Source organism: Lasioglossum baleicum, chromosome 10 (assembly GCF_051020765.1).
Source record: "Lasioglossum baleicum chromosome 10, iyLasBale1, whole genome shotgun sequence".
Classification (NCBI taxonomy): Eukaryota; Metazoa; Arthropoda; class Insecta; order Hymenoptera; family Halictidae; genus Lasioglossum; species Lasioglossum baleicum.
In genome coordinates this window covers 5302892-5316250 of record NC_134938.1, presented here as the reverse complement: position 1 = coordinate 5316250, position 13359 = coordinate 5302892, and the positions used below count along the sequence as shown (strand labels likewise).

Here is a 13359-nt window from a genome sequence, read left to right as displayed (position 1 = left end):
GGTCCAGATAGATTACGGCAGGTGTACGACGATGATCGTCGTCACAGAGAAACAATGTGCACCTTCCAGCAGGTGTACCGTCAGGTAGACGACAGTCTCGAGAGGGAATGCAGCGCGGTCGAAGCTGGAGGAGTCCTTGATGGTGGTGCGAAAGGGGACACTGTGGAAAGAGTACACCGAGCACAGACTTACCGATGAAAATTAGGCATCGGGCCAGCATGGTTCGATCCTGTCCTTGGACCTGGGTCAACCTTGTACACGGCGGTGACGCGGACCGAAGACGAAGCGTGCTGATCGCCGGGTGCACGTCCACACCGTGGCGCCGGTCCTCGTTGTTGCCCGCTTCGTCGGTCACGGTTTCCTCGTGTACTCGTTCTCCTCTCGCTCGCGAAACCCGACGTGTCTCACGCTCGCCGGATGAGGATCGCGCGACCAGTCACCGGCTCTCTCGACGGTCAACGGTCGACGACCGGAGCCAGGCTAGACGGTCGGTGCACCGTCGATCCTCGGCGTCGATGACACGGTGCAGCCGACCGCGAAACTACACGCGGCGGCGGCGATCAAAAAGAAGTCCGGCAGAAAACGCGGCGCGTCCACCCTCGCGAAAGTCTGTGGCCTCCGGCACCGCCGGCCACGACTGATCGTGCCGGAGAACCCCCGCGAGTACAGCCGCGCATGCGTCCCAACCCTCTCTCCTCGCACATACCCTCTCCGGTGTGGTTCTCTACCCTCTCCCCTCTCTACACCCTTTAATATCGGCCCTCTTGCTCGAGCGCGAACCTCGCCGTGTCGTAGGGGTTGGAAAGGGTAGCTGCAGGTGCCACAAAGAATGAAAGGGAGGACGTACGCTGCGCGGCCGTCGCACGCATCCACCATTCGGAGATGTTCCTGGTGCGTTATACTTTTGTTTCGTTGCCTATCTCCCTCTCTCTCTCGTTCCACTTTAGTTTTTATCCTTTCTCTTCTTCTTCTTCTTCTTCTTCTTCTGCCCGGCGCTCCTTTTCTTTCGATTCTTCTTCCTTCGCCCGCTGGTGTCTCCTTCTTTCTACGGATATTGTTCAAATGTGAATGATAGGCTAGATGCGCCACGCTGATGGAAACTGTGCTAATACCTGCGTTTTTTTGTTTGTTTCACATGGAAAACTGAATTCTCGACTGTCGCGCGGTGATGTTTCTGATGCGTTATACTCCTCTGCTTCTTCTTCTTCTTTTGCTTCTTCTTGTTGGTGCCCCTTTTTGTTTTCTTTCGATTTTTCTACCTCAACTCGCATGCGTCTAATAACAAGTAAATACGTAAGGTTAAGACCGCTCTAAAGAAGACGATAACTTTTTTAAAATTGTACTATACGTGTTGAACTTTTTTGGGAAGCTAGACCAATTAGTTTACTAAAGGATGTGAAAAGAAATTTTTCCAAAAATTGCAATTGATCGGAATTGTTGAAAATATACTAAAACTTGAATTTTTAACTTTTATATGTGGGCCTATATTGAAAATTTAATAAAAAATGTTTTGTAGATCTGTGTCAATTAAACATATTCTGAAAATTTCGTCAAAATCGGTCGACGTTGCAATGACCTACAAACGTTTAAAGGTGGTAAAGGTGTTTCTGGTACGTTACACTCCTCTGCGTCTTCTTCATCTTTTTCGTGATTTGTTGGTGCTCCTTTTTGTTTTCTTTTGATTATTCTACCTCAACTGGCGTGCGTCTCCTCCTAGGCATATTGTTAATACGTGAATGATAGGCAAGACATGTGATGCTGATGGAAACTGTGCTACTACCTGCGTTTTTTCATTCGTCACAGAAAACTCAATTCTGCTGCTTCGTCTTCTATTAGTGCTCCTTTCTGTTTTCTTTTGATCGTTCCACCTCAACTCTCGCGTCTCGAAGAAACATCTCGACCGGGAGGTAGGTAAGGAGTGAAATAAACAATGTAGGTTCTGGCTCATTTTCCCTGTTACATCATATGCAGAAATTCTGAAAAAAAATCGAACAGATGTTGAATACCCAAATACATACTCTGAAATCAATTCGAATTGTTAAATTGAAAATCCTGGTTGTGAAAAATCGAAAAAATGCAGATTTTACAGTATCAGCGTATAGTTACAAGAATTGTTGTTACTAGACTGCGGATTTTATGCGTTTCCGAGAAGAATGGGTACCTACAATTTCAAGCAGTGGACATGTTAAAAATATTTAAGGACAAGTTTCAGCAAAATAGGATAATGAAAAGAAGAATATAATTTTTATTTGGCTCCTGTGTCCAGCAATCAATGCGAACATTTTTTAACTTGTTTGTGACATCGTTACCTTCCCATTAAATTATTTTTCGAGATACTAATTCCATGTACATGCATTCAATAACACAAACATAAAGCACAAGATGTAGAACGTTTATTTTAATTAATTAAAAGCTTGAACATCGTGACCTCGTTGTTACATAAATTTCAATTACTCAAGCAGGGCAGAAGATCGCGTTCGCGAGATCATCTCGCAGGAAAATATACAAAATGCATTAATGCGTTTTCGTATCTATCGTTAATATGCATCGGTTAGTAACCGAATGCCCGAGTCAGTGAACGGTTCGTATTGAATCCGCGATATAAAAGCACGGAAAGTGGAGCATCGATTTCATATTCGTTTGTTAGATCTTTTAATTTTATTTATTGCGTTATACACTGCCAGGAACATAGTCGCACGCGCTCCCGACAATTAATGGAATTCATCAAGACTTATTTCAGTCGCGGTGTAATGCAATTAAATGTTCATTGTGCACGGATTGATTGCGCTGAAAATTCGGGACGAGAATGAAACAAATGTTCGTTCGTATTAATTTGTGGAAGAAGAGAGAGGTGGATGGGGGGATAAATAAAAATTTCCTTTCATTCTCAAGCTAATGATACTCCGTAAAAGTTGCGCGCGGTATTATGTTCCGCGTATTCAGATATTCCATGGACGAATGCGAACCGCGTTCTAATAATGATAAATTATACGAAAATATTTTTTCGACTGTGCCAGAGACGACCAGATTGCTCGGATCATTCCTCTGTGCCCGGTTCGTTATTATTTGCTGGCTCTTCTCTATATTAACCTATTTCTACCTCCGCTCCGGATTTTCCATATGAAATTTTCATATTAATTCGTGCTCGTATTTTTTCACTGTGCTGTGATATTAACCAATGAATTTCGAAACAATGACACGGCATAAACTACGTGCAAAAAAATTCGGATTACTATCGTTCCGAGCGAAAAAATTTCACGAGCTTGTCTGTCAAAGTTTCAGTAGAAGCTTCTATTTTTCATAAGAAAAGTGACGTAAGTCAAAAAGAGGAAATTTTACAGCTGAGCCATTTTTAAAAAATGTAAAATAATTTTCTTTTATTTAGATGCAATTTTATGGATTTGAAAATTTTCAAAAAACGCTAGGATAAAACACGACAGAATTTAGTACGATTTTAATTTACTTCGGATCCAAAAAGGCTGCTACCACGGAAAATAAGATTTTATTTGATTCGAGTTTCTCTCTCGAAATTCGTCTACAAAAATTGCGAATTGCATAAATTATTATTACGGCTTTTCCAACAAATAGATATTTACGAGATATTTGGAATGCGAGTACGTAAAATAATTTTCAGCTGTTGCTAATGTTCATCTGCATCTTCTTTTTTTCTTTTCCGAAAGAATAAAACGTCCGCCGACTCGTGCACGTCAGCGTGGATTTCTTTCGGCAGAAAGTTTCGCTCCGACGAAAACTTGACGCGCGGATCAACCAGCCCAGTCCGTCTCGCCCTTTTCCACCCTTCGCGATTTTTGTCCCGCTTTGTTACCGGTTTTCCTGCTCGCGAAAGGGCGATCCGCAGTGGGTGTAGGTGCTTAGACGGAATGAAAAGCAGCGGGTATTATGCTTCGTGATTGTTGCACCCGGTGCGGTTTCGAAGACATCGCGGTCCCATTCTGCATACAGCGTACGCGGTCTTGCATCTCGCCATTCATTTAAAATTTCAACGAACTTGGCGAATTCATAATGTACAGTCGACCGCAGAAGCTTCTGGCCAGTTACATTTTTGTAAGCTACTCCACGGAATTCAAGGAGCACCGTATTATTGAAAAATCAACGATCTTTGAACAACTTCGTGTATGAAAATCTGAAAATATTCGATGTTAATTTATTTGTTAACATGGAAACATGTTGAAGAGGAATCATGTTGAAGAGGAAACACGTTGAGGTGGAAACACGTTGTGGAGGAACCACGTTGTGGAGAAAACACGTTGTGTAAAATTTTTGCCTAAAAATTTGGCCTATTTTCCCTACTTCATCAAGTACAAAAATTCTGAAAAAAATCGAACGGATGTTGAATATCCAAATACATATTCTGCAATTAATTCGGATATTTAAGTTGAAAATTCCGGCTGTGAAAAATCGGGAAAAATGCAGATTTTGCATTGAAGTTCAAGAGCGACGTCATTTATATTTTTACAGTATAAGCGTATAGTTATAAGTTCTGTTCATGGACTTTTCAGTTTCAGATATTTTGCTGAGCTACAATAAATATGTTAACATAAAAATTCATGCTTGAATATGGACAAACAATACCGCCAGTAGTTACAACTACTGTTCATGCATTCTTTCAGATATTTTGCTGATCTACAATAAATATATTAGCATAAAAATTCATGTTTAAATATGGACAATCATTTAAAGATGTACACAATCATTTAAAGATGTACAATCATTTAAAGATGTACAATCATTTAAAGATGTGCAATCATTTAAAGATGTACAATCATTTAAAGATGTGCAATCATTAAAAGATGCACAATCATTTAAAGATGAACATCAGACGTACGAAACGGTTGTTACGGTTTCATCAGGGGGTGTAAATTTCAAGTTTCGCCACGCGCTTTTAATAAAAAATCCACGTTCAAAGGCGATTTGATCAAAGTCCCCGGAAATCTATCGTCTTCGTATTTTCAATTCGTTCCTGAAGACCACAATACAGTCTTCTCCGCCGTCGGCAACCCCCTCGGCGTTAACTTTCCGAAGGAGTAACGAGAGTTCGCGATAGAGATCGAGCGGGGAATATTTTAATAAAATCGTCAAAGCGCGCCGTTCCTATTCTCGCGGACGAGTATACATAAGAATTGAAGAACCGTGGGGCGCTGTGTGTTTTTCCGTCTCCGTTTCTTCGTTCTCTCCGGTCTATTTTTTCCTCGTCTCGTGTTCCTTTTTTGATAAATAGACGAGGCCGCGAAGGGGAAGGAAAACGGGTCGACGAGACTTGTTTAAGCAAGAATAAAAAATGTAGGGGGTTGTGTGGGGGGCTGCGGGGAGGATGACGGGGGTAGGGGAAGGTGAATAAGAAGGAGAACTCCGAAGAATAAATTATACATTCCAAGTTATCCTCGTGCTCCGCTGCGTGCACGTGAGTTACAAAGTTCCTCGAAAGATGCAACGACTGCAAAACGCTTCTCCCTTTTTTATGCAAGCTGATATACCCGGCTCGTCCTTTCCCAACCCTTGCGTCTAGCAACGCTAGCAGCTCGTTCAAGAAAGCTCGAGATGACGACCGGTAACAAGGAGACGGTCGAGGAGCAATATGCGCCGCATCAAGCGTGATAAATTGTTCAAGCGACCGTGTTAAAGATTTATTTTTAAACACGCGACAGACAGACACACACACAGGCTTGATCTGAAAATCCCGTCCGAACGAAAAGTGAATTTTCATGTAGCACGGCACGGAACAACGTTTCTTTCGTGTGTCGTCTTCTCTTAGCAGATATGTGTCCTTGGAAACTTCTTTGCAGCTAGCATGTTCCTGCGTAGCACGTATGTATTACTTCTGGTCGAAATTTTCAACATGATTAAAAGCTCTGCCCTTTCGCGAACACAGCGTTTTATATCTGGAAAAATGACCGCCATCTCGGGTACACCCGGTACATTCGACGCGTGCAGAAAATCACGAAATCGGGATTTATTGCACAAATGATACCCGGCGCGTCCATAAAATTGCATGCATTTCAATTTCGAACACCAATAAAATTCTGCAACATTTTTGCCGGATCATATAAACGGAGGATTATGATTCCCGTTTCCGTAACAAAAAATTGTTTGTCTACCAACAAACCAAAGATTAAAATACATGAAAACGCATTTGAGTTCTCGCTCGATGTTGCATACGCTCATCCGAATATTTAATTATTTCCGATGCATCCGAAATTAGTGTCAGATATATAAATATGTATCATGAATTAGTTATAACTAGTCCGTGGTTCTTCCTGCATTTATACACAAAATTCGATTAGAGTTTTGTACAATTTTTATTCGTTTTCGATCGAGGAAAAGGCTGTTTCCATTAAAAATAGAATTTTATTGAATTCCACTTTCTTCAAATTTTTCCACAAATATTGGAAAATGCATGAACATCCGCAGTCTAGTTATAACAGGATTAGCAACAAACTTTGAAAGTTAATGCTATTGTAATATAACTTGTTAAAGTACTTTAGCTGTAAATAAATAAAGAAAGGAAATACGAGACGTGCTTTGAGCGATAACTGAGGAACAATGTATCGTGCGACATTCCCAACGGAATAAAGAGTATTTTCGAAACAATTTTTGGTATTTTTCGCCCTTTGGAAAATTCGTGTGCATCGTGAAAACAACGTGTGCTCGGTGAAACGGAATTCTACACAGTGGCGCGCTTTGAGGCACACAGTTTAATCACGGCGTATATCGCATTAAAAACTTTCGGATAGCTCAACCAATCATTGTACAACGTTGCCCCAATGTTTTTTCATTTCGTAATTAGCATATCTGCGCACATGAACGATCGAAACGAGCGACGGACTCGCGGTTCGCCGAGGATTACGATGTAACAAGGACGTTGAAGTTTTAATCCTTGTCGCAACGCGGTAGCATGAGTTATATTTCCACGCGAACTCTAATTATGAACAAAACGGACGACGTTTTAATTTATCAATACTGTCCGATGGGCGCACAGCTTTTAGCGATGATACGGTTTGCTACGAAGTACGACCCAGTTTCGGCCACCATCATCGAACGAACGACGATAAAGGCAAATTCCAAGGGAAATCAAACATGTATCGGGCGCCGAATAATTGAGTACCGCGAATTAATATATAAAATACAACATCAGCTTACAGCATTTAAAATAATGGGATCAAAGGAATCGAATTTTCTCGCGAGCAGTATTATAATAGGCACATATGAAAGTGATGAAAGTGTTTGAACGTACTTTAAGAGTAGCACTTTAAACGTAGCACTTCCAAAAAGCATTTTTAAAAAGCTCCTCACAAAGCACTTTAAAAAAGTATAACTGTTTTATAATCGGGCCAAACGACCTGACTGTTTTTGAACTATTAGAAGAACTGCTTCACTACAAAAGATTTTGAAACAATTGCAATTGCTAAGAATTACATGAGAAAATAAAAGACACTTTTCTTTCAACTTTTTCATTAGAGCTCATTTTTTGTTAGAGCCTGTTAGAGCTAATTTATGATGGTGATGAGTAGACTGTGGATCTTTATGCAAAAGAAGAAATGTTTACATTATTTGCAAGGCACACGTTTGTAGTTTGTAGTGACGACCGCGAGCTGCTTACCTTGCCGCCCCACCCCCGATCTAATCACCAACCAACTCATTAATTATTCTGCTCGGTTAGCGGCGCGCGACCGTCACTACAAACCAATATGGCTGCGCCCTTACCTGTCAAAAATACTACAGATTGCTCAACTTTAAGCAAGCATAACTCCTGAACCATTGATCCTAGAGGATACTGGATTACATACCAAATACATCATAATTTATTGGAGAAAGGCATAAATTTTGAGCCCGGTAAAGTAAAGAGCAGCCAAATTTTCTCCTTTTTCTAAAAATAACGAACTACAAAGAAAGTTCAAATCACTGAGACCGTAAAATAAATATATGTATCTGTATATTAAATTCGAAGATGATCGTACTAAAATCGGACATTTGATACGCAACAATCTAATAGCTAACGATGGAAAACACTGCGACCAAAATATTCCATATGTTTCTAATAAACGGCAGAGACTTACTGAAGCAGAGCTAATACATCCTCGTCGGTAAAGGCATCGTGAAACAGATCGGGTGTTCGGACGCGCGCACCCCCGAAATATCAAACGTCATAACAGCATCCCCGGAACGCGAATGAATTTCCCGAGCGGGAAGAACAAAGCGCGGATCGCAGGAAGCTGAAGCGGCGCGGCGCGAGGCGGACAAAGGAATAAAGCGCCAAAACAGAGGATAGCGAGCGAGAGGGTGCGATAGATCGAGAACGGAAGAAAGAGAGAAAAATAAAACACACTCGATATCGAATTCAAAAACAAACCCTCAAACTAAACGACGCCCTCGAGTGTCCCCCCGCAATTATCGCTCGAGGCCAAGGGTAGCTTGTTTTCCAGCGAGAAGTATCACCGGCAATAAAGCTGGACACCCAGTACACGGGATGATGTGTGCTCATTGGCTGAGCAGGCGGTCGGTAGGGGGTTTGCCGGGGTGGAAAGTTTTGACGTTAAGCGACGGGGGAGCTCGCAGACAAACTTGAGCCTTCTATGAAAGGAACGACGAAGATGCACGGCTCTGGAGAGGGCAACTGTGACAGAGAACGAGGCAGCAGAGAGGGTTGCGACGGGAGAACCTGGTGAAGAAGAAGAAGAAGGAAGAAGGGTGTCTCTGTGCTGGGAGACTGGGAACGAGAAAGAACGAGTCGAGGGACAAGAGAGAGAGAGAGAGAGAGAGAGAGGTCGAAGTAACCTGGATAGGGGATGAAGGGAGACGGGAAGAGGAGCACTTGACAAGAGAAAAGGAGCAACAGGGACGAGAGAAACACATAGTTGGTGTGTGTCGAGGCAACGAAGCCGGAGCTTGATGCGTCCCGGGATTGCAGCATGCACGAAAACGAAACGAACTGCTGCTGGAGCGGCAGAGACGGAGGCAGCTAGGCCAAGTAGATCCGAGGAGGATGGAGGAGGATGAAGGAGGACGACGGAGAGAGAGAAGAGGGAAAGAACGAGGCGGGAGCAACGCGGACGAAAGAGGGAGAGAAGATGATCGTGCATCCGAGGCAGAAGGATGCAACGACTGTGTCCGAGCACGTCGTTAAAACCCGACCCGGGGCTACGGATTCCGAGTCGTCTACTGGAGCAGCCCCACTTCGGCATCCTCGACACCCTCGACACCCTCCAGCAGCGGCGGTCTATCGCCCGGTACTCGTTCGACTATTGTTTCGTCAAGTGCGACGTAAAAGACTCGAAGATCCGCCCATTGTACTGGCTATTAAGGCTGTTGTCTTGACGCTCTTTCTCTCCGTCTGTCACGAAGACCGCGTCCGCCGATCGTCTCTTTCCCGCGAGATCGCAACCACGCTCGAGTCCGGTAAAGACCCGGGCACAAACGGTTCACGCGAATTCAAATTTATCCTCGGGTCACGTATCCAACACCCTCGTCCTGATACCACAACGTAGGGAGAAGCGAATTAGGGGACCGGCGGAGAGAGGAACGCACGGAGGAACGCTTCCGGATGAAACACCGCGTAACGGAAACCCTCGTCCACTGTTGTCTTTACCCGCGAATCCGTGTTTTGGCTCGGCCCGAACGTATTACAGCCGGCGCCGAGGTTTCCGAAGGATTGCCAGCTGGGTTGCCGGGTCCCAGAGTCCGGTTCATTCGAATACACCCAATGACACCCCGGATGTCTCGGAAAGCACAGCCAATCCTTTTATACTAGGTTGCTGCATATGAAAGGGCCGATTTTGGAATGCGAATGGTGTCGCGTAACCACACGCACGTTTCCGGAAACATTCGAAATAGAAATCCTTGGATGCAGAACTTCCAATTATACGGAGACAATCACGTTCGGAAAGAACTTCCAAGATGAACTTCCAATTGCGAAGAAAATAAATTGTTATACGTTAACAATGGTGGCCGATTCCTTGGTAAAAATATTGTTTCAATATTTATTCTTTCAATAGTAGTACAACAATACGAACTATTATTATTGCAATAGCGGCTGTGTTCGTGCTAGAAACGTGATCCGTTTTTAGTGTATCGAGTCAAATTTCCAATTAATTGATACGCATCTGGACCTCTAAATTCCTAATCAGATATTTCGTGGTACGAACGCCGGCGCGAGCGGCGTTTTGAGAAATTCAGTTGCCGTGCCGGAGTTTAACGAACAGTATCCCCTTATCGTGCTTATACAGTCGGCGCGGCGAATTTATCTCTTCAATAAAAAAGTAGTTATTGGAAAGAGTATTTTTCCCGTTTATACTGCATCGCCGAAAAAAAAAAACAAGAAATGAACGCCGGCTCGTAATTTACGTTTATTTTCGTCGTTGATTTACCGCGACGCCGATAATCGAATTCGAAAAGCACCGAGGGGAAAAGCAGTCGCGACACACGCGAGGCTAGATACACCGCAATATATCAATGCAGCAGCCGGTAGAGAGGTGGGCCGTTTGTTTTGTACTAGTTACCTCTTTTCTCCGCATTCTTCCGACCATTTTGTCCCTACCCATTAGTCCTCTTTCTGTCTGTGCCGCCCCCCCCCCGCCACTCGTCCCGCTCCGCCCCCGTTTTCTTCCCTTTTTATAATATCTAGGCGCAAATTGCACTTGGCGACGGTGCAATTGTTCCCCTTTATTTCCTTTGTGATGCACCGTAGGCACGAAATTGACATAAACAGTAGCTCCATCCGCGTTTTCCCTCTAACCACCATTTCGCCGTCTATCGTCGCTCCTCCCCCGTTCGCGAAACCGTTCCAGCTTATAACGACAAACGACCTGTTAAAGGAAACAGCGGGAAACTTTAAATTTCGAACGATCGTCCTTGAGAACGGAGTCGCCAAATTAAGACTTGTCTGGTGGCGATCTTCTGCCTGGTCACGTGACGCGTTTTATCTCGTGCATGTGTCCAGTAGAGAGAGGGTAACTTTTCCCCTCAATTCGTGCTCCTTCCCCTCATATGGCTCTGAATGCACGTGTCAGGTCGGAGGGGTTAATAACACATTATAAATATAATAGATATATATATATATATATAATAGATAAATATAATAGATAATAATAAACCCCCGCCAATGTAGAAGTGCTTTCAGAACTAATTATAAATAATTTTGATGAACAAAATGTATTTGTAAACAATTAATAAATCGACGACTAAAGGGTTAGAAATTAATGCGGTTGCGCATTAACATTATGTTTACCCTAATCGATGTGTAAGTGTTTTTAGAACAAATTACAAATCATTTTGATGAATAAAATGTGTTTGTAAATAATTAATAAATCGACGACTAAAGGCCTAGAAATTAATGTGTATACGTAATAACATTATGTTTATCCCAATCGATGTGTAAATATTTTTAGAACTGATTACAAGATAAACTAAATACGTGGAAAATGGCAGAGATCGTTTTGATGAATAAAATGTGTTTGTAAATAATTAATAAATCGACGACTAAAGGCCTAGAAATTAATGTGTATGCGTAATAACATTATGTTTACCCCAATTGATGTGTAAATATTTTTAGAACTGATTACAAGATAAACTAAATACGTGGAAAATGGCAGAGATCGTTTTGATGAATAAAATGTGTTGTTTGTAATCCAATTGACAGTGTACGCGTAATAACATTGAGTTTACCTCGATCAATGTGGAATATAAAATGTGTTCGAGTTGTTTGTAAACAATTAATAAATTGGGCGACCAAAGATTAATTTCGACGTGCAAGTGTTTGCAATCAAGATGGGGCTTCGTTTTCGTATTATCTTGTAGATCCTTTGATACGGGACGAGCACATTCGTGGAATTTCCCGGTGGAAACTCATCGAAACAGACCCGAAGAACGAAGGAGAAGCAAAGGCGAGCGGAGGCGAAGGGCGAAGGGCTGTCTGTCGCAAATTGGCTGGGTAATCGATGCCGGTCTTGGGATTCCATCCTGAGATCAGGCCGTTGTACCGTTTAATTAGAATACGGCTACCCCCGCTATGTCAAATGCCGGGGAGTCCCGGTCGAGCAGAGGAATCGACTTCTGGAGATTTTCATAGCCTTGGTTGATTGATCGATGGCCGCTTGCAATTTTGTGCCAGTTTCTGCCGTCATCGCCCGTTTTATCCGCTTTGATTGTACAGGGCCATCCAAAATCACAGAACCATTTAAAAGCGCAGAGCCACAGGATCCATTCACATGCAGAGAGTCTTTTTAAACAATTTTTCCATTCGGTCATATGAAAGTTTACTGTCTCAAATATTCATTTCATGTAATGTTACGAAAGTGGAACACGAGCACATTAGTTACAATTTTCATATTTTCTGAAATCGGAATTCTGTTCAACAAATTGTGGACTCGACCAGATGAAATACAAATTAATGGTTTTCAGAAACATTGTAGAATATTGTAGAATAATCTTGAAGTAAACAAGAATAATGTCATTTTTGTTATCTTAGCCTTACAACCCTTGAAAGCAACCGTCTCGACTTGTGAAATGTTTTATTTGTTTCCGACCCACAGAGAACTGATATATTTTGTTGTCGAACTTATTCGGTACTCTACAAAAGTTGAAGATTGCATAAACATCCGCAGTCTAGTAATAATTCAAAAATCAGGTTTTCCGCGATATTACAGATGAAGAGCTGCAAAGACGAATCAAAAGTGGCTGCATAGGTTCAATTTTGTTCCTCGGTGTGCATACGAAATTACAAAACGTTTCTACCGCAGCTTCTTTCGCCGGAGAATCGTTCGCCGAGGCAAACACGCGTGTTCAAACAGTGGTGTGTTTAAAGAGGGAGCAACGATCTATTTCGACGGTAATTCGAAAATTGGAATCCACAAGATACCCGCATGGTATCATCGTTAACGAACAGGGAACGTCTACGTGGACTTGGACCACGGGCACCGGTAGCGAGATCACAAAACGCCGAATGGTAACGGGCTGATCTGGCTCGAATATAAACCGTCAATTAACGGACGTCAGCCGTTTAATTGGCATTAGTCGAGATTCCCGGTATCTCGAGCCGGTATCGAAGCAATTAGAATAGCAGTCGGGTAAATGTAAAAAACAAGAAATAGATGAGAGGGAGAGAGGAAAGAGGCGGAAAATGAGTCGAGTCGAATCGAACGAAAAAAATGAATGGGAGTAGCAGCGGTTCCTGGAGAATAATCGAGACGGGAAGAAGGACAGCAGCGCGGATGAAACAGAAAAGAGAATTAATGAAGATTGAAGCGAGCAGACGGCCCCGCTAACCAGCACTCAATGCGCTATTACATCTTTTCACGATGCCTGCCCATTATTATTATCTCGTAAGGATATTTATTCGCGGGCCAA

At 42.7% G+C, this 13359-nt stretch overlaps 1 protein-coding gene across 13 annotated transcripts in view; it reads right to left on the bottom strand.

The window, feature by feature from the left end:
* The window catches only part of Dscam2 (Down syndrome cell adhesion molecule 2), a 163873-nt gene extending 162179 nt beyond the window's left edge, over nucleotides 1-1694 (bottom strand). For 5 of the 13 annotated variants that reach the window (XR_013009815.1, XM_076432141.1, XM_076432145.1 and 2 more), the window contains exons 1-2: nucleotides 1113-1275; nucleotides 193-1045 (exon numbers count right to left, since the gene is read on the bottom strand). Coding sequence is in view for 10 of the 13 variants with exons in the window: in XM_076432141.1 (XP_076288256.1) it covers nucleotides 193-220 (28 nt within the window). In the remaining 3 variants the exon portion in view is untranslated. Of the gene's footprint in view, nucleotides 1-192; nucleotides 1046-1112; nucleotides 1276-1580 lie in introns of those variants that run through there. The other 8 variants (XR_013009813.1, XM_076432139.1, XM_076432148.1 and 5 more) reach the window with 6 other exon arrangements.
* Between the last annotated feature and the right edge of the window lie 11665 nt (nucleotides 1695-13359).